Source organism: Canis aureus, chromosome 36, assembly GCF_053574225.1.
Source record: "Canis aureus isolate CA01 chromosome 36, VMU_Caureus_v.1.0, whole genome shotgun sequence".
Classification (NCBI taxonomy): Eukaryota; Metazoa; Chordata; class Mammalia; order Carnivora; family Canidae; genus Canis; species Canis aureus.
This window is the reverse complement of record NC_135646.1, coordinates 19,833,243-19,855,192: the sequence shown is the minus strand read 5'-3', so window position 1 is coordinate 19,855,192 and position 21,950 is coordinate 19,833,243. Positions and strand designations below refer to the sequence as shown.

Sequence of the window (21,950 nt, the reverse complement as noted above, 5' to 3'; positions counted from 1 at the left end):
TGTAGAATATATATCCCCAGCTAAGTGTGAGATGTTCATATTCACACTTATTCCCCATGATGCCTTATACAGTAGAACTGACTTTAGCAGGTAGGTTCCCAGAAAATTCTCCTGGGCTGAAATGAAATGTAGCAGAGCCAGATATTTTCAAAATGCCAGGCTTCCCATTAACATGAACATAGTTTGTCCCATTATTCACATTGCAAACATTAACTGCCGATGCTGACTTGTTGAGCTGACTTTCCCATTGCCCTACAGGACCACTTTTTAAGGTACTAAAATTATTTCCACAGGCTGAACTAAGTAATGTGTTTTCTTTGAGGTTCTTATTCTTTTCTGAGGCTTTGTCTCAAGATGGGGTCTGGAATTTCTCATTTCTCCTTCTCCTTCCAACTGCAAATCTGCAGAGGCCTTTCAGTGCTTTGCTCTGTGGGTTTTTGGTTTATGTTTGCTGGCTGAGGCATCTGTTTCGGGTGCCCTGAGGCACCTTCCAGGAGGCTCCCAGATTATCCAGGAGGATCATGCTAACCAGCCTGTATCACTGGGAGGTTCAGGACTCAGCAGCCATGCTGTTTCCTGACTGGTGTCCCCACAGAGGGAACAGGACAGAGCCTGGCAACCGTACCTCCACTTCCGAAGCCAACCAGAGACCCAGGCCCAACGGCAGATGCAGCCTGGGTATTCAGCCAAGAGATACCTGCGAGGCCTCTTGCAGACATGGCCCCCTGACACCATGTACAGGCTCCAATGTGCAGGTCAGTGGGGCAATGGGAGGATACACCAATACACCCTGTGATGCCCTGCCTTGAATTCTGATGTGAGGGTGTGTTTTCCATCAAGTCCTGAAATGCTAGAATTTCAGGTACAATTTTGTGTTAAGGCAAAGGTGCTCAAGCTTGGGAACTGAGAGCCTCTATCATACCTTTTGCCCTTTATCCTCCCCCACATTTGCAGAAGAACATACAACCTGAAGTTTTGCCTTCTCTCTAGCTCCTCTTAGGACTTCCACACTCCACATCCCAAGCAAAACTTTCTTCCCAACCTTCCCCACTCAGAGACTTTAGATCCTCCAGATCAATCTCTGTCTTTTACAAGACAAGGAAAAAAAGGCCCTGGGGATGGGGGACAAAGCAATACATCCAAAATCATTCAGCCAAAAGCAGGGCTGGGACTAGAAGGCAAATCCTATATTCACCCCCAGCTCCACATTCACCCCAACATTCCTGAGTTGCCTTCTGAAGTGATCTCAGATCCTCCAGGAAGTAGAAATGTTAGGCCTTCAGCAGAAGGCCTGCCCTTATGCTGAACAGAGACTTCAAATGTACTCTATAAAGGCTTAAAAATGAAAACAGGAAACTACTGGGGATTCAAGTTGCCAGGTTTAATGCATACACACAGAGACCTGCACAGACATACACACACACACACACACACATACACACACACACACAGAATTAAACTTGCAATATTTGGTACATATTTTTGCTTAAAAATTATTCACTGTTTCTCTGAAATTCAATTTTAACTGGACATCTCCTATTTTATTTGGCAAACCTGTTGGGGATGAGAGGAGTGAGAAATAGGATTTGCCAGCACCCACTGGGTGTTTGCCATTACTTCAGTACAAACAGACAGGACCAGAGGAAGACTGACTTGCTTCTTGTTTTATAGGTTTACCTTGGGAAAGGAGAGAAAACAGCTCTCTCCCCAGTAAGTGATGACTTAAAGGAAAATGAGATGTGGGTTTTGTCCAGTAATTGGTTTTACTTTCATGGCAGGCCCAGCATTATAGGCAGTTCCATTTATTTAACACTTCTGAGAAAAAGCCTCTTAACCAAAGATATGTTTATCATTGGGTGGGGGCAGAGGAAAGACCAGACCACTGCCTCAGAGGCCAGGTCCAACATCTTCAAGGATAAGAACCCCACTTAACATCAAAACACATCTCAGACCCTTCTATGGAAATCATAGGGCTACATTGTGTAGTTTAAGAAAAGATTCATGTGTGAGTGCATTCTTGGGCCCCTTTGCCATAATTCATTACCAAAGCACCTCTTGAGAATGAGACCCTCAAGCTGGAGGAACAGTAGCAATACTGTGGTACGAGATCACTGGCCCAAAGGGCTCTGCCAGGGACTCACATCTCAGAGCTCACTACCTTTGTGAGGCTAGTATGTTTTCTGGTCCCGTCTTTCTGTCCCTATAATAACTTCCACACACTTCAGACCCACATTCTCTACAAATGCTTCTCTGACAACTCCAGCCAATATTGAGCTCCCTATTTTCTGCCCTTATATCTCAGTGACATTTGGGGCCACACAGCTAAACAAAGGAGAGCTTCGTCTCTCCAATAGACTATTAGTGCCTCTAAAAAGGGCCCATGCCTAGCCATGGTAAGCCCCCAATAAATATTTGTAGAATAACTGAATTGAGAATCATGGGGCCTACAGAAATAAGTAGGATAACATCCAAGAGAAACCTTTGGATTCTCCTCTTGAAGCAGGAGGAGGCTTTTACCCAACCCCAAAGCAGCAGCCATGTCTCTTCCACCAGGGAGACCCAGTTCTTGGGAATGGTGAAGTGGAAGAAGCACACTTGAGGCCCAGGACCAGAAGTACCCAAGACACTGAACAGAAAACCTTCTATGGGTTCTATCTGATTTTTAATCCCTCCCATTTTCTAATTGTCTTCTTTAATGGGCAATGTCCAAAGCCAAGACTAGTGTAAGTGGGGAACCTTGTAGTTATCTCCAAGACCTCTGAACTAGCAACCATTATTTCTACCAATGACTCCTGACCTACTCTTCAGGATACATCAAGGATTCTGTGCTGCTCCAGAACAATCAACTTAATGTACCAAAGAATCTCAGGCTACAACAGGATCTTTCAGGTGTACCCCCAAAATACCATCTCCTGCCTGTCTTCCCTCCATTTTGGATTCAACAAGGAAAAACTTTTGAACAAGGTACATGTTGATTTTATGACCAGATCTCAAATATTTGGATTTTTAACACTTAAAATGGAGTTCCCAAAAATAAAACCTAAGGATTCTGGGTTTCATTGTCTTTAGAGTCTAGACCAGCACCATCCAACGATACTTTCTGAAATGATGGATTATTCTATGATATATATTATATATGTGTATATATAGAATATAATATATATATTCTATAATGTGTGCTATAGCCAATCAGTAGCCATTAGCCACATGCAGCTGTTGAGCACTTGAAATGTAGTGTGGCTGTGAAATGGAATTTTAAATTTTTACTTACTTGTAATTAATTTATATCTAAATAGCTACACGTGGCTATTGGCTACTGTATTAAGTGGTACAGGTCTAGACTCTAGATTTTAGATGATTTCTTAGGCCTGTTCTACTCTAACATTCTTTAATTCTATGGTTTTGTGGCAATATCATAAGAAAAAAAGTACAAGCTTTGGAGCAATGCCTGTTCTCTTTCTTACTAGATATAAGATCTTGAGCAAGTCACTTAACCTCTTTGAGCTTCTGTTTGCTCATCTCTGTAATGAATGTACTAAGACCTGCCTCATTACTGTGCAGATTATTATTGTGAATTGTCTGTAAGCTGTTCAGTACTATGGGGATTTTACTTATCAAAGTTATTCTTGGGAACTTGAAACAATAAAAGAGCCAGAAATTGCCTTGCCAAGGGAGATAGGAAAAGATGACTGAGGCACTAATGGACAAAGAATAAGGCATTGGCTAGTGCCAGTTTTTGAGAAAAGAGAAGGAAACAAGAGCCTAATAATAAAAAGTTAATTTTTCTGAAATGAAAAAGGAATTTTCCAGGATTAATGATAGTCCCTAACCAAGTCTTGTCCTTGGGAAAGGATCTGGCCAGGATAAGTAGAATATCTGATCTATCAAATGAATGGAGAAGAATGTGGCAGGTTCTCATTAAACATTCCTGTCATATACCTCCTCTAAGTCTTGACTCTGGAACCAGGGAATTTTGGTCATAACCTGATCCACATATAGTTCATCTACAGGAAATATGCTGGTCAAGCCATTGTATTTCTCTTCATAAATTCATACCCTGGCTTATAGAGTCTCTATACACTTTGCTAATGTGGGTCAACATCCCTTAAACCAGTTGATTCTGGGACACTAAAGAGATCAAGTTTCTGGGCCATCCATTTCCAGGGAATGGGTGAATTTGCTCAGGTAATGCTCCTGTGTTGTAACCCTCTGTCCTTCCCCAGGTGGTACCCCATTTTGACATTGCATTATACCCTCTCTCTTCAAAAATCCTACTGTCTTCAGTTAATATCCTTAGATTTTGATGCCCTAAGGTCTATAAATACTGGACAGGGGACTGCAGTAATTTCATTCTGGGAGTAGATCAACACTGCACACCTAAGAGATTAAGTGATTTCCTTAATTACTGCCATATGCCAAGGAGCTGTAACAATCAGAAAGAAAACAGAGTCCATATAGAATTGTAATTAAACATGTACCAATTAGCACCAGATCCCAAGCCATGTGACCTCTCTGGGCTTCAGTTTCCTCATTTATAAAGTAGAGATGGCCATGCCCACTTTTGCCTTATAAGACTAGATGTTGGAATTAAATGGGATAATACAGTATCTGGCACATAGTAAGTGCTCAATAAATGTTAGGTATAGAGCCCTCCCTACCTTGTGTTTTTAAGCATAATTACTAATTGCAATGCTCCATTGCTCATGATCACATGGCTCAAAAATCAATTTGCAAAGAAGTAAAAACAGCTCAGAGGCTGTAACTTGAACCCTGACTGATGGTTTTATCGGTTTTAACTTCATCTCCTCTTGGCCTACCTCTTTTTTCCAGACACTTTATTTCAAAAAGTAGGAAAAGTCCTAACTACAAATATAAGATTTCCCCAACAATGTGATGTTGGTCATGTCACTTATACTCCCTGAATCCTTGGTTTGCTCATTTGTAAAATGGTAGTAATGGTATCTGCATTCTACCCTCTCTGGGTTGTTGTAAAAAAAAAAAAAAAAAAAAAAAAAAAAAATCACAGAAGAGGACAGAGGTAAAAAAAACTCTGTAAGATCTCTAAATTGCTACTCCAGTTCACATTATTTGGGTAATCTTAATCCATATTTTGAGACAGAGAGACCAAGTTTTGTGATCTCCTTTCAACAACTGAAACTTCCAATATCTTGCTTGCACACCTGTTTCTATTAAGCATAAGCAAATGAGCCAGAGATGATGTTTACTGAGAAAAATCTTGGTTTCCCTTGAATAGATTGAGTCATATAGTCAATATCACTGGGATACAGCCAAAAAGAAGAATGCTTCTCTATATCCCCCTACTCACAGTGCCCCTTGATCCAACTTAGACAGTCTACCATATAAGGCTATTCACCAAGTGAGTGACCACTTGGCCAGAGTTTCACTTCCTCTACCCTCAGAAATACATTTGGTTCCAGGTGAATCTGACCAGAAAGCATGGACCTGAAGTCTGACTTGTTGCCAAAGAATAATTCTAGAATATACAAAAAGGTCTTTAGTGCCACACCCCGTATGGAGGTGTGGAGGCCCTCTTAAGGCAGGCCTAATGAGGACCTGGGTCTCCTCAGATTGCGGGGGTCCCAAGGGCTCATCAGGTTTCTCTGGACCACTAAAACCTGAGCAGACCCCTCTGAACCTGAGTCTGAGTCTGCCTCTGTTCTACCAACATTCTTAGCATCAGCTCAGACCCAAGCACTGTCAGGAGCCAGTAGGCAAAGGAACAAGAGCTGGAGGGAGGGAGTAGCCTCAAGAGGGGGCATTTGGCTTTTGATCCAATGACACCAAGGAAGGGAATGACGCAGGGAATGATGAGGGTTGGGGAATATAGAGGGAAGGTGAGGCTGGCTGGGAGCCTCCAGAAGTCTGGAGTTCCAGCTTATGCAGGGCCCCTGAACAACTCCCAGAGCCCCTGGGTGAAAGACAGCCCCACACTGTTCCACAGAGCAGCATGCCGAGAGTAGAGGTGTTGCTAAAGCAGCTCCAAACAACAAAGGTTTGCCAGATAGTTTCAGCAATAAATCTACCTTGAGCAAGTGATGAAAATAGCTGCAGGACCCTTTACCCCATCGATGAAAGATTTGTTAACCATGCTGGAGTCATCTGTTGACTCAGATCCTTCCTGAGGGTTGCACAGACAGGGTAAGTTCAGAGAGCTAAGCAGCCGTCCATCACAGTGCATTCAGCAGAGCTTTGCCCACAAGTAAACAACCAGCAGACAGCCCAGGAAACCAAGGGCTTCAGACAGAGCATTTCAACGGCAACAGAGCAGGGCTGCAGGGCAGCCCCACCACAATCACATCACCGTCACCCTCCAGTCCCTCAGTTTGCAAAGGACCATCACATTCATGATTTTACATGAGTTCCAGACAACTCTGTGAGGAAGCAAGGGCAAGGGATCAGTATCCCCATTTTACAGATGAGGAAACTGAGTCCAAGAAATGAAGACTCAGTCCTGAGCCTCCTGATTCCTAGTGCAGTTCTGCTCTAGAGACCTGGCTGCCACTTCCATGAAGGTACTAGCAGAAACACAAATAAGGAGGGAAGAGGAACAAGGGCCTTGATCAACACTTTTGCTCCAAAGATCAAGAAGGAAGGTAGTTTGGAAGCAGCTAATAACACAGTGCCCATATCTGGGTTTACAAGGCTGATCCACTGTTTACCTTTGCAGGTCAACAGGGCCTGGCTGGAGGGGAAGCTGGGGCCGGTGGACATGTGGACCAGGGCTCTGTAGCCACGAACCACAGCAGTCAGGGGATTCACTTGCCGCCACTCAGGAAGCAGTCATGGCAGAAAGATGAAACCCAGGCAGAGGTACCATTTCTAATAGGCTCCCTTCTGTCATTGTTCATGACTTCAGAGGGGATATGCCCTTTTTTCACCATTCTTTGGGGTTCCCCCAGAGAAAGGAAGAGTACTTTAAGCCTATTGACCACAGTTTCCCAAAGTGTCACATGTGGAACACTGCCAGCTGCTTGATGAAAAAAAGCATTTTGTAGGCACCTGGGTGGCTCAGTCAGTTAAGCGTCTGCCTTTGGCTCAGGTCATGATCCCAGGGTCCTGAGATCAAGCCACATATCAGGCTCTCTGCTCAGCAAGAAGCCTGGTTCTCCCTCTCCCCTGCCTCCCACTCCCCCTGCTTGTGTGCATGCTTGCTCTCTCTTGTTCTCTCTCCCCCTCTCTGACAAATAAATAAATATAATCTTTAAAAAAGAAAGAAAGAGAAAGAAAGAAAGAAAGAAAGAAAGAATTTCCTGGCCAAATACATTTGGGAAATGCTGCATACCATGGTCTCCTCCCAGAGAATCACAGGGCATGTGTGAATATGGACCATTTGAAGTAGTTGGTTTAACTTTAACTTATGGTTTTCCAAATTTACGTAACCACAGAGTCCCCCTACAGTCTTCACCCCATCTTGGCAGCTGAAATCTTCTTTAGAGAAAAGAGCTCTTGGCCTTAGAATTGGAAAAGGCCTGGTTTGGGTCCTGCATTTGACAAGTTGTGGTGAACATGATAAAGAAACTTAACTGACTTTGAGCCTGAATTACCTCCTTTGTAAAATGGAGCTGTTATTATACATATCATATCATATTCACTAGGCTACTATGAGGATTAAATGCATTAAAATATATAAATGGTTTCTAAACTCTAAGGCCTATGTGTATGAGTGTATGTGTGTGTGTGTGTGTGTGTATGTGTGTGTGTACAAGATGACAGTGGTTCAGAACAACATACACGACACATGCTACTATCTTTAAGCTCATTTGACTTACAAGAAAATCACATGCCACTGTGAGCTGGAAAGGGGGAGAAGAGAGGTACCACTGGGTAGAAGGGCAGAGGGAGAGACATTTTACAATGCATACAGACAAAGATACAGAGCTTCATTTTGACTTTTAATTTCTTTGCAAGAAAGCACTATATAAAAAAAAAAACTATATATCAGGCATGGTTAAAGGTCATTCTTTCTCTCATAATAATAAAATGTTTTATTACAACAAATAGCATTAGAGATCATACTCATACAACCTTGTTTATCTTCCTAGGCTGCCAAAGAGGTTCCTTCCTTGCAACAACAGTCTAGCCACAAGATCTGACTGTTAAAGGAACCAGCTCTGTTTCTTTACAAAGCCTGTTTACAGGAATGTGTATCTGTCATTCCCCAGGACACATCAATAGAGAATCACCATCGTACACACACTTCAAAGGAGAGCCACAATGAAAAAATACAGCAAACCTCCCGAAGGGCCTTTGGGCATGCCCACATCGATCATTCTTGGCTCCTGAGTGACAAATCCCACATTACATTCTATGGAGGAGCCTTCCCCAATAGAAAGGCAGATCTCAGCGGTAAGAAGCCAAATGTCTTACTTGTTAATCTGGGTATCCCTAATCATGCAGAGTTCATTTGAGAGCACTGAGGCACGCCGAATGTCACTTCCTCATACCTGTCATTTTAGAAAGTAACAGCCAAAGTCCAGCAGAAGGTGGCAACAAGGCCGACAGCCTCCTTTTTGCCTAGTACTCAAGCACACGCATTCTTCAATCAGACTGCCTGGGTGTAAATTACCCCCACTCTTCTAGTTGTGATCTTGGGCAAGGTATTTGATCTTGCTGAGGCTCGGTTTTCCCCATCTGTAGAATGGGGATAACAATAATACCTTCATAAGACTATTATGGGGATTAGGTGAGTTACTGGATGTGAAATACTTTATATAATCCTTTTCCTATATTTAGCACTTACTATGTGTCAACTGTTACTATTATCGTTATCCTTCTCTCCATCACCTGACTTGCCAGCAAGAACTCAACCCAGGTAATGAGATTAGGACTCCCCGAACCTGCCTCAGCTAAAGCCATGGCTGTCTCAGCTCCTGTTCTTACCTGTATTCCTATTAACCCAAAAGTGATAAAAGCTGAAGGTCAACTGTCCATCCTCTAATAAGTTCTCATTCCCATCCTGTTTCTACAGAAAGACAAGGGAATATAAAACTCTACAAGGGCAGAAGCAGCCACTTGTTACAGGAGCCTCCTGCTGAAAGATGCCTTTTCCCTCCTATAGCACCTGCTACTGGTTCAGAGAAAAACACAGCTGGGGAAGTGAAGAAGAAAAAGGTTGTGTGTACATGTGTGCATGTGTGTGCATGTGCGCATGCGTGCTTGCCCTTAAAAAATTAATCTCAATCTAGGAACGAGGCAACTCAAAGGGACATCTCAAACAGAGAAATGGCCTTACTCGCTATTGAGCTCACCATGTGGAGCTGAAATAAAACTGTTATAATTTATTAAATGTGGAAAATAGTGAAGAACAAGAAGTTTCAACAGCTCTCAGTTCTACCTTAAAATGCATGATATTACCGCACTCTGGTGGCAACAGAGTCCTTTATGCTTTTAAGGGGCTGGGGGTGATCTGTAAATATGTAAGGACAGAATTTGAGCTCCCAAACAATTGACCCACTTCAAACTCAAAAAGCTGGAGATCCTGAATCCAGCAATAGTTTTGCTTAATTGAAGATCTGTCACCTTTGAATACAGTGGGTGTGGCAGTTTTACCAATCTTTTCAAAAGTCAAGTACACCTCCCCCCTGCCCCAGGAATGTTCCTAGCTCTCTGGCCTTGTCCTGCTTTGCAATTCTATGGGGGTCTTCCAGTGGTATGAAGTTAACTGTGCCGAGCAGAAGCAAACAGAGGCTCTGGAAAGCTCTGCCCTGTAGCAGCTGCGTGAATTCAAGCAGGTCCCTCAGCCCTCTGAGCTGCACTGATCTCATCTGTGCACACAGATGATAATGCCCACTTCACAGGCTGATGGAAGGATGAAATGAGATGATGCATTCCTGTGAAAGTATCTCGTCTCAGATTAGGAACTAGAGCAATGTTAGTTCATGGTGGAGATGCATATCCTCTGAAGTGCCGCTGAAGGAGCCACAGGCATTCCAGGTGGACCTGATGCCAATGAGGGATATTATTTTCAGTCTGTTCAGGATTTTCTCAGATTACTTGTGTCTAACCTGATCCAAACCTTCCCATTCAGGCCAGAAGGCCCTCTGTCTCCCAGGTTCCTTTGGGTCAGGAGTAAACAGTAGGCCTCATCTGCAGGCCTAAGGGAAGCCTCAATCCCATACTCCAGGTCAGCCCAGACACTTTCTTCAACCTAGGCATATGGTTTAGCAGAGGAAGGCAGTATTTTCTGCTCTATTACAACTCTATAAAGTTTTGATTAGAATAAAGAAATTAAAGATTTGTCAGCACACCTCACACAAACCATTTGGGTTTACACATAGATTTCTCAATGCAAACCTTGTCAGACTATATGCACAAGGTCAGTATTCAGAAAAGGGCAGTTAGTGGGCAGCTGGCACCTGGAAAGTGAAGGCCAGGAACATAAAGATCCTATGTGCGTGCATTTGATTAATCATTTTCTTACTGTCTTGAAGTCCTAAATATCACCCTGCATATACCTGGTTGAATTTCCTTCCTCATTCAACTCTAAACATGAAGGATGCTTATGCGTGTTTCTGATCATTTTTTTCTCTTTGAACACTAAAAAAATGAGAAACGTTTTTATTTTTCCTCCCGTGAAACTGAACTCCTTGAAACCTAGCACACATGTACATTTCACAGAGCCAAGTTCATGTGTTAAGACTAAAAAGAGAAATTTTCAGCAACTTTTGTTTTGTTTTTCAAAAATTTTACCCACTTATTCATGTGAGATTGAGAGAGAGAGAGAGAGAGAGGCAGAGGGAGAAGCAGGTCCCCTGCAGAGCAGGAGCCTGAGCAGGACTCGATCCCAGGACCCTGGGATCATGACCTGAGCCAAAGGCAGACACTTAGCCACCCAGATGCCCCTGTTTGTTTGTTTGTTTGTTTGTTTAAGATTTATTTATTTGAAAAAGAGAGAGAGAGAGAGAGAGAGAGAGAGGTGGGAAGGGGCAGAGAGAGGGAGAGAGAAACCCAAGTAGACTCTATGCTGAGTGTGGAGCCCAAAACAGGACTCAATCCCACTATACTGAGATAACAACCTGAGCTGAAACTAAGAGTTGGACACTCAAACAACTGTGCCACTCATGTGCCCCTCAGCGACTTGTGAATAACTGGAAAGAGGAGGCTCTAAGTACTACCCCCATGTTTCTCTCTCTCTGTGACTTTTTCTCTCTGGACACACACACACACACACACACACATTTGGGGGTTTTTAGGACACAAAAACTGTGCTAAAGGTGTTGCTGATTCTGTCACATGGTGATTCATTTTTAGCTATGTCCACATCGCAGAAGTGTAGAGATGCCTAGATATCCTGCAAGTGGCGAGATTGGGCACTAAACCTAATGAGAGAAGAGTCTACTCTCAAAGAAATACAGAAGAAATTCTAATTCCAAACATTATTGTAACTACGTATAATTAGCTCATGTAATACAGCAAACTTATGAGGCAGGAAGTACAATTACTCCCATTTTACAGAAAAAGAAATTGAGGCTTAGACAGTTTACATAAAGTAAGCAAGCACAAATGCATATTCCTACTTTCAGCCCTTTCTAACCTGAAAGGTTGCACAGTGTCCTGTACCTTGCTTTTTTCCCTTAGCAACATATGTAGAGGTTCCTCCCTCCCTAAACACAGAAATCTCAACTATATTCCAACTGGCATAATTTCCCAGCTGCAAGACAAAGAAAGACTATATTTTGTCTGGAAGGCTGTTAAATCTATCACGTTTATACTTCTCAGAGGAGTGAGGGAGTGGACTAGGGGAGGGGCATTGCTGGCTTCCCAAAAAGCAGCACCAGCTAGCTCCTGGATCAGATAGCTAGCTCCTGGGTTGGTTGGTTCTACTTCCCAGCCATGAATACTGAAGCTACATCACACCCAGCAGCCCCTGGCACTAGATTTACAAAGAGATACAGTGTCATTTGTCCTCTGCAAGCAGCAGTTTTAAAATACCTGCCATGTTGGGTTTTGTTTTATTTTAAAATTTTTCTCAGGTACCAAAGGCTTTGAAATTACCCCCTATCTCAGAAGAACAACCCAGAGTCCTGGATCCCCTGAGGAGTCCATTTAAAGCCAGTGAACCTCCAGCAGAGCTCTTCATCTTCCCAGTGGAGATTCATTTCCATACCCAAAACCCCCCAAAAGGAAAATCACACAGAAGAGGTAGGCCCCCTGTGTTTGGGTGCTCCTGACAGAACACAGGCAGGCCAGTAAGGACTGGGGATGTGGGTCTCCCTAATGTAAGCTTCTCCTAAATCATGGTCGACCCTCCCCAGGGTCATCCTCTTCAGAGAAAGGTTTTTAAAGGAGGAGAAAGTGTAGAATCTAGAAGAAGGTGTCTTCTGGTCATATTCGTATGTTCCCATATGGTAGTAAAGATAGATTTCAAAATCCATGAATTGCTCCTGCAATTTCATGCTAACCTCTTATCTGTTAACCCTACTAGAAAGGATATGCTGTTTAAAAGCTCTTGAAAAGTACCAGAATTTCCTCTCATTGGCCAGGTGTGAGTTGTATGCCCAATCTGGACCCAATCAATGCAGCTAAGACAGTGAGGTGTGTTCATTAGCTAGGCTTCAGTCACTTGCATACCCCACAGTCAGGGAATAGACACAGCTCCACCCAAACCACATATGTGAGAAGGGGAGAGACGGGCCTCCAAAAGAAGAGACAGCTGGCAAAAACCACAGACATCTAAAAAACTTGGCTTTCTCCTTGTCTCCCAGGTGCCCCACAGCCTGAGTCAGGACCGGAAACAGAAGAAAAGGCCAGGCCTTTATGGAAACCTCCCCTGAAGCATGCATCCCCAGAAAAGCCAAGGGAGTTAACAGTACATCTCCCAGTGGACACAGGCAAGGACATGCTCTCATGTCAAGGTAGCTATTCATTCCCTCCAGCACCCCACAGAACTCTCACCCTGAAGGAAAGCAAGGCAAGACACATAAGGGTTCTCAGCCATGAGAAGCTATAAGGGAGGCTCGTTCCTCCCCTGCCACTTGAAGATGACTTAATTCAGTCAGTAGCTATCTTTAACCAAAGCGCTATAACAAAACCAACATAGTTTCTAGCTCATGCAACTTACTCACTGAATCATCCCCCTACTAATAGTTTCTGGTTGTAGATATAAAATAGCAACCAAACTTACTAAAATTTGCTGCATACTTTATAGTTTATCCTACATTTTTAGCCAAGGGAGTTCCATTTCTGATCAATTTATTCATTAAAATTCATAATATTAATAAAAGACTTCCCTCCCATTTTTCAAGACATCATATGGACATTTGAAACTATACACATGAGTGTAGCTAAGTGTATTTTTTTATGTGTTGACAGGCTGGAAATAATGGGTCATATTTAGAAAGCCCTTCATCTTCAGAAAACCAAACCTTCTTTCCAAAGGGCAAAATGACTGTGTGACAAATGCTAAGTGATCTCGGACTAGTAGTAATCACAAGTAGAAGGATGAGCATTCATATTTATGGAGTTCTTCCTCTGTGCCAGGGCCCATCCTTAGTTTAACTCACTACTCCTCATAACAATCCTACCTCACTTCACAGATCAGAAAACTGAAGCCATGAAAGATAAGTAATTTGTTTGAGGTCACACAAATATAAGTGGCCTAGCTGGCACTGGCACTCAGGCCTTCTGATGCCAGAATCTGTACTCCTACCCATTACACTGTACTGTCTTCCAGAATAAGCAAAACAATGAATCCAGATCAGGATGTTCTTGAGATATTTCAGTTTTGAGAGCTTCCTTTGATTATTGGGGCAAGGGCTTGTTTATCTCTTAAGTGAGAGTTAATTATCCTAAAGCCTCTGAAGTTTCCTTTCCAAAAATAATCCAAATATGGACAAGGGTCACTCTGTGTGCAAACAGATAGGAGAGCAGCTTTCCACCTGTGAGCACAATGTCCAGCACACAGTCTGACTCATTGGGATCAATGGCAACACCATTGAATTTTATCTTTGGTATTTCTCACTTCACACTGTTCTCTGTTTTGGGCTGCCATGTCCACCAAATATCTAGAACTTGTTCATCCTCTGCCACCCTGCCAAGGGGAAGCTGGTCAAATAAGTCTCTGATACCTTGTGTGAGTTTGTTCAGTATGTGACCCAATCTAGTGGTAGATGCATAAAGAAAAGAATCTAAAGAGGCAAGGTTTGCATGACAATCTTTCCTACAAAGATTCCTGGGGCAGGTGGCTCAGTCAGTTAAGTGTATGACTCTTGGTTGCAGTTCAGGTCCTGATCTCAGGGTCATGAGATCAAATTCCATGCCAGGCTCCCCACTGAGTGCAGAATCTGCTTGAGACTTTCTCTCCTTCTCCCTCTGCCCCTCTTCTTCCCTCCCCCTAAAAAAAAATAAATAAGTCTTAAAAAATAATAAGGAGATTCCTGGGGCAAGGGTGTTGAAAGCTACTAAGCAGGACTGTCCTGTTGCCAGAGGTTGCATGTACTCATTTTCTTGCTTAGCCCTGGATCATCTCACCTTTAATATCATAAAAATAAAACCAGATTTTATATATGCACATATACCATACTTATTTTATTGCTGAACCATTGAGATTAAATTACAGACTTTGTATATTTCTTCCCTTATCAGCACATATGTCCTAAGAGCAATGATTTTTCTTCCTCATAACCACAATATAACTGCCACACTCAAGAAAATTTATTTTTTAATATATAGTCCATATTCAAATTTTCAAAATTATACCAATAACGTTCTTTTAAAAAAAAAAGATTTTATTTATTTATTTATTTATTTATTTATTCATTCATTCATTCATTCATGAGGGACACAGAGAGAGAGAGGCAGAGACACAGGCAGAGGGAGAAGCAGCCTCCACGTAGGGAGGCCAACGTGGGACTCGATCCCGGGTCTCCAGGATCACGCCCCGGGGCCGAAGGCTGCACTAAACCGCTGAGTCACCCGGGCTGCCCACCAATAACATTCTTTATAGTTTTTTCCCCCAATCAGTCCAGGATTCTACTCAGAATTAGTACTGTATTTAATTGTCCCATTTCTTTAGAATCTTGTTTTTCATGATATCAACATTTTTGAAGAAGATAGGCTAGTCACTTTTCAGAATTACTCTTGATTTTAATTTGTCTGTTTCCTTGTAATTAGATTCAGATCCAACATTTTTGGCAAGAATAGTATGTAGGTGATGATATGTCCTCAGCATATCACACCAAGAGGCAAGAAATATCCCTTCATATTTATTCCATTTGTTATCATTTGTTTCATTACAGGGAATGTTAAAATTTATTATTTAGTTAAAGGTGGTGTCTACTGGATTTCTCCATTGTAAAGGCACCTTTTCCCTTTGTAATAAATAAGTAGCCTGTGATACTTTGAAATCACGCTTGAAGCCAGCTTTTAAACACAGCAGCAACAGTGTGTTGAATATGAAATAAAGATCACTCCCAGAGATTAAGACAAGGTCTCAATCACTTAGATTAGTGGGTTTCACCCTTCCTAGAGTAGTCCCTACTGATTTTGAAAAAAGAACTGCAGCAAGAGAACAGAAGTGGAGGGCAGGATGTGTTTTGTGGAGCATTATCATCAATCTCATTACTTTCTAACTACCATCTGGAAGGTGCTACTTTGTACTTTCTGACCTTTGAGGAGCCATGTGATCATCGGTTCTGCTCAGAAAAATTGCTTTGTGGTTGGAACTCTAGCCAACAATCCCATGAGCTCTAAAGCTGGAGTCTTTCTAGTTTGAGCCTTTGTTCTAGGGGCTTGTAAGATCTCCAGGCCTCCCCAGTCTTCTTTCTCTCTCAGGAGTCTTTCAGCAAAGATGATAACAACAACCACTATTCCAGTCCTTCCAGCTCTTGGAAGCTCCCCAACTGAAGGGCCACTGTGCTAGCCACCTTGGCCTCCACTCCTTAGCAAAGCTATAAAAGAGGGACAAACTTATGAATGAGTGGAATTAACTAGCCTAAGCATAAGGAGTCATCAACCACATAGAAAAACAAACAAACCAAAACAACAACTACAACAACAACAAAAGGTTCTTTCTCCTTCTTGCTGATTCAGAAGTTCTCTCACTCATGTTTTTTCTTCTTTTGCTTTGGAAGACGTTGATGCCCTATTCCAGAATGTGACCCCACCACTGTCCCTGATTAAAGGAAGAAAAAGTCCAGAGGGCCAGCAGGGCCTGGACAAACCCAGGACATCAAGCTGCAGCAGTTCCATAGGCCCCTTGGATGTGAGAAGGGCCAGGGGGGCCCTTCCAGCAGAAGAACAAGGTAATCACTCCTGGGGTATGCAGATGCTCCCCCCCACCCCCATCCCCACCCCGCCTCAGCTTGTCTGTTGCTCTGGGATCATTTTAATCGTCTGCCAGGGCCACACAGCAGCTGTGATGTAAACTGTCTGAAAACCACCCCATTGTAAAGGGGAAATCAGCAGTGTTTCCAACAATGTCTGGGATTAACGTTCACCATGCATATTCCTAAAAGAGTTAGTACATGTTTTAAGGGTTTGCTGCACCAACACGCACTGCCAAGCTGTTCTGTGCTCTCCTCACTCCTGGCAGCAGTGTGTGATGACACAGCCCCCTTTGCTCATCAGGGAGACACGCTACTGGATCTACCAGGCGTACTCAATACCCTCCCTGGGCCAAGGGAGCCTGGTGACATGACTTTTCCAAGAGGAAAAGTCCCCAGAGAGAAGTCACCCTCCAGCCCAGGGCAGAGCCTGAGGCCTGTCCATAGAGAGAGAAGGATTTCTATTGAAGGGTGAGGCAAAGCAAATCCACTTCCTCTATGACTTAGGCCCACTTAAAGTTCTTATCTTTAAGAGCTTACAGTCTAGAAGGAGACTAAGATGCTTATAGAAGAGCAATAGTGCAGAGGCAGTGCAGTAGTAATAGCTTCCATGGGGGCTGTTATCTAAAGGCAGCTCATAAAGCAAAAATTGCTTAGAGTCCAAATTACCCCTGAATGTTCCTTAGGGAGGTGCCATTCTGGACACCTGACAAACTATTTTCTAGAAAGTTCAGCCCAGCCAGCTGTTCCTCCTTCATGAGAGTGTTGGACTGCTGTCTTTGGTTGAACACCAGATGAAGGAGATTGGTGTATGCTTGGGTGCCAGACAATGTGAAGAAAGTACCTCTGTTAACAGCAGAATCACACTCAGGGCTGTGAGAAACTCACACTCTGAGAGGCATGTAGGAACCGAGAGCCACAAAGACAGCAGGTATGGCATCTTTCATTTTCATCTCATATTCACTCAGGGACAGGATGCCTCACGATTTAAGTCTCTCCCTCTCTCTCTCCTCCCTCCCTCTCCCAAGCATATATAGTTGAAGCCTTGTAAGCATAAATTAAATACATAGATCAGTAAATCCCTTATGTGTTTACAGCTTCTCTGTCACTGAAATGGTCAAAATCAAACCCCTCTCTCCCCCCAGCTCTCACTCTCTCCAAAGACCTCATTTTCACTTATAAACTATTATGGCATGGAATCTTTCTCTTATAGCCCCCTCTCTTTTATATTTGCCTGGCAGTGATCCTCTATTAAATTTGATACAAATGAACCAAACTTTGGTATGGTCATGTCAGTAATAGGGTGTTCCTAGGAGGTTGCATAGCCCAGGACAAACCATAGCAAACACAAACACACACACCCATAGTCCGACATTTTCATAAAGGGAAAATCTGATTAGAATGAATGCCAAGGTCAGGACTATGATAAGAGTGCAATCTAAAGCCTCAAGTGTATAGGCTAAGTGTGCATAAATGAATGAGTGTATGTATGAGAGCACATGTGTGTATGAGGTATGTGTATGCTTACAAGCCTATGTGAGTGCTTGTGTATATATATATATATATATATATATATATATATATGTGTGTGTGTGATTATGCATGTATGCATGCATGCCTGAGAACAAGTTTGCATGTGTTGATGTGTGTCTTCATTCATGCATGGTACGTGTACATCCATGCATGCACACCAGCATATGTGGTTATGCATGCATGTGTATGTGTGGTTGCTTTGCATATATACGTGTGTGTGCACAACTCTATAAAAATATGTGTGAGTTTCTGTGTGTGTGCAATGCCTCTGTGTATGTGTGTGTGTGTGTGTGTGTCCCTTAAGCATCCACTGTGGACAGTGGCCAGCTCTACTCCTGAGCCCTTTACCTCAGTGATAGGGAAGGGAAGGTTATAGAAACACCTTCAATTCTTCTAAACAGCTTCCTTCTCATTAGCCTCACAAATGAGAAAAGTCACAAAGCAGCCCCAGCATTGATCCATAGGGTACGGCTGTGCTGTAGAGTGCCGCATAGAGACACATGATGGACAGAGGAAGCAGAAGCTGGAGTCCCCAAGCTTTGTGTCCAGGGGCTGGGCTACATACCCCTAGAAGAAGGGGCTCCTCGCAAACCTAGCCTTGCTTATGTAGGGCTGCTTGAGTCCAGAGGGGTCCCTTTGCCAGACTCTCACAAAGCATGACATAGGCTAGTGGCAGCCCCACCCTGTTCATCTCAAACTGATGTCCAGAGGAAGGGGCCTAAATGATGGCCCTGCTCTGCTGAATCCAAGGAGTAGGGCTGAGCCTGCGCTCTGGCAAGCACCTGAGCATACTGGCATCTACCCACTGGGGATTCAGGGAGCACAGCCCAAGTTAAGCCTGCCTCCCCTGCACTGGTGCTAACACTATCTATGCCTGTGCTTACTTTCAAGAATATCCAAGAGACCCCACAGTGGGACACTTCTTGCTGGATCCAGATGGAGAAAACATCTGCCTGTCCCTCCCAGGGCCTACTGAAACCAAAGAGCCTCTTTCAGGTAAAGGTAAGATGATACATCCCAGGCCAGCCTCACTTTTATATGGGAATATTTTACCTGCAGCTTCCAAAACTTCCCAACAGCAGAGACATTATTAAAAACAGATGCAGGTTAGCCAGTTTCTCCCCTCTCACTGACACAGAGGTGCTTCTGTAGCTCAGACACAATAACTCAATGTTTGCATGGCAAGTTTACTCTTGCTGGAGCATCTGGAGAGGGAAGTTTCTGTGGAATAGCTTGAAGGAGGTCTAATGTGCCATGTTGATGCCTTGATGAGAATGATAAGCCCTTTTGGTAATTACCCAAACTAAACACTGCCTTTTCTGTTGTTTCCAACCACCCTCCAGAGGTGGAGATGGCTAATTGGTAATCCAATCAGGTATCCTTGTTATATGCATTGGTTCATCCCTGCGAATCATCTGGCTTCTGACAGATATCAAGGCCGTTTCCAAAAACCCTTCTGGCATGATACTTTTTTGGAGAAGAGATGCTGGCTCTGGGCAATAGCCATTTTGCAAAGGAAAAGAAAAACTGAAGTCAAAGGGTGATGAGGATCAACCACCTAGGAACCACCATGATGTGTATGTGTGAGATGTATGCCCAGCATGCTTCTCGATGAGTGAGATTAAAATCTGCACTCATCTGGTGGGTTATATCACCACTGGCTTAATAAAAAGAGCACAGATTCAAAGCCAGGAGATTTGAGTAGCCCTGGCTCATCCTCTACATCCAGCTATGTGTCAGATGACTTTGGGTCAGTCCCTCCCAGGGTCCAAGGTTCATCACCCCATCCAAAATGAGAGTATCAACTCCTCCACCACCAGCAGCTGAAAAGTCTCTTGACTATTGCTATAATTTATGTTTTGTGTCTATCCTATGAAAGTAGCTGCCTAGTATATGGGTTTCCAGAAACTAGAACGCATTAGGTTCCAAATTCAGTATTAAAGAACTTCCATCACCACTTGGGTTATCTCTTGATATAAATATAAAAATAACTTGGTTCTGAATTGGTAGAAGCAGGATTTGGACAGGTGGAGGCCAATGTCAGTGTGACACAGCTGGTATAACAACTGGAGAGCATATATGATTCTGTTCACCTGCTGCACATTTGTCCACTCTGTTCCAGGAGAAATAGCTCCCCTTTTGGCAAAGCAACAGGCAGAAACAGAAAACCAAGTATTCAGGCTTTAAGTTTGTTGTCACATTGTCGACGTGATGCTTCAGTCAATTTGGGATTCTCAGTATCTAACACAGTCCCTGACACATACATAGCAGGATCAGAATCAATTTTCAATGAAAAAAATCCTTCAACAATTTCCACACAAAAGGAAGAGAGAGAGAAATGAAACGTATGATGAATAAATGGAGACTTGCCTGCCATCTTGCGCTAGCCCCATGAACAACATATTTAATCCTACTTGTCTCTCAAACCAGAGGGCATTCACTGTAACCTCGTTGAATGAACGAATCTATCAGTCAACCAGTCAGTTACTGGCCTCTCCCCAGCCTTTCCTCCACATACTATTGGTGGATTTTCAGTCTTGATGGTGATTGGAATGTGCCCCAGAAGGAGAGACTGAACCTGAAGCCCATATCTCCCTACAGGGGCCTATAGGCTCAATCTAGCCTTAGAAGAGTCTCTATGAATGGGAAAGGTTTGTTGCTATTTGTTTTGTTTTGCTTATTTTGTTTTGAGAAGCAGTCTACAAAAAAAGTTCAACTCTTGAAAAGGATTTGCTCCAGTTACACCAAACTCTTTGTAGCTCAGTTTGTTTGGATCCATTTTGATCATCCTCCTCACCCTACCCTTTTAATCTTGTCTCCCATCATATTCGGGCCCACTCTTTTCTCTTCTCTCCAATGGCCAAACATTCAGGCTTTCTTCTCTTACCTCCTAGCCGTTGCCCAATTGCCCACAAATATTGAGAATTGTTTTAAGCTCCAAGCAAGGACTCATCTTTTCTGGGACAGTTTCCTTAAAATTGACCTCTCTCATACAACTGCCTCAGGCCATTCCTCTCTCTCTAATTCTCACTTTTGTGATCATTGTTTTATCTGCATCTGTTTTCTGTTTAGTTCCCAAATATTACGTGAGTCCTAGAGAGCCTCTCGTCTTTATCATATGTCCAAGAAATGCTTGTTGATTGACTGAATACCCCAGGTGCCACAAAGGAAAGTTCTTTCAGGATCATAGCTGGGTATTTTTTTAATTTAAAAAAAAATATTGAATAAAGAAGATAATATGATCTGACTGATCTTTCTGAGATTTTCAGGCTCTGTCAACATCTATTTGGAAATAAATTCTTAGGCAATTAGATCATGATATCTTGCTTTCAGAGAGCATAGAGAAATGGATATAAACCTTCAGAAGAAAAAAAAAAGATGTGAAGGCTAGAGCTGGAATTTGACTGTCTTGGTCATGTTGGGATATTGCAACACATAGAAAATTCAAAGGCTGAAGAAAGGAAAAGTTTGCTTGGATGGATACAAGTCAAAACAGTGGATATGCTCTCTATGTTGCTTATCCTTGGGTCAGATCCTTAACCTACCTTCCCAGTCACAGTGGCCACAAGAGAAGTTTTCAGAAGTTTTCTTATTCAAAAGTGTCTTATTGCAGGGCCCCTGGATGGCTAGGTCAGTTGAGTATCTGACTCTTGATTTCGGCTCAGGTTATGATCTCAGGGTGCTGGGCTCCGCGCTCAGCAGGGAATCTGCTTCAGGGTTCTCTCTCCCTTTGTCCCTCCCCCAGCATATGCGTACGCATGCACACACACGTGTGCGCTTGCTCTCTCTCACTCTTTCTCTCAAATAAATAAACAAATCTTTTAAAAAGTGTTTCATTGCAAGAAGTTCAAGGATGTCTGTGCCAGTGATTCAGGTTGAGACTTCAGATCCCATGTAAATTTAAATTCTTGATCTCTTTCAGACTTTCCAATTAGCACTTGTTCTTGTCCTAAATGGATTTCTGGCTCAAATATGTTCCTTATGTTTTAGTCGTTTAATTAGCATCATTTTTCTTACAACTTTTTCTTGATATGGTAGTTTTAAAATATGTACACAAGTTTTTTGACATTTGTTCCTCCAAAAGGGAGAGTTTCCCTTATATGTAGACTGGACATAGTTGCTCATTTAAAATAA

General features: G+C 42.9%; 1 protein-coding gene and 1 long non-coding RNA gene across 11 annotated transcripts in view; one reads left to right on the top strand and one right to left on the bottom strand.

Annotated features, from left to right (window-relative positions):
• Positions 1-21,950, top strand: part of KIAA2012 (KIAA2012 ortholog) — a 130,406-nt gene that overhangs the window by 16,535 nt on the left and 91,921 nt on the right. For 7 of the 9 annotated variants that reach the window (XM_077885749.1, XM_077885750.1, XM_077885748.1 and 4 more), the window contains exons 3-11: positions 596-755; positions 2,809-2,964; positions 6,689-6,831; positions 8,184-8,367; positions 8,990-9,132; positions 11,994-12,162; positions 12,726-12,875; positions 16,092-16,262; positions 18,708-18,818. In XM_077885749.1, the coding sequence (XP_077741875.1) occupies positions 596-755; positions 2,809-2,964; positions 6,689-6,831; positions 8,184-8,367; positions 8,990-9,132; positions 11,994-12,162; positions 12,726-12,875; positions 16,092-16,262; positions 18,708-18,818 (1,387 nt within the window). The remainder of the gene's footprint in view (positions 1-595; positions 756-2,808; positions 2,965-6,688; positions 6,832-8,183; positions 8,368-8,989; positions 9,133-11,993; positions 12,163-12,725; positions 12,876-16,091; positions 16,263-18,707; positions 18,819-21,950) is intronic. The other 2 variants (XM_077885753.1, XM_077885755.1) reach the window with 2 other exon arrangements.
• Positions 1-21,950, bottom strand: part of LOC144306280 (uncharacterized) — a 173,257-nt gene that overhangs the window by 133,581 nt on the left and 17,726 nt on the right. The window lies entirely within an intron of this gene.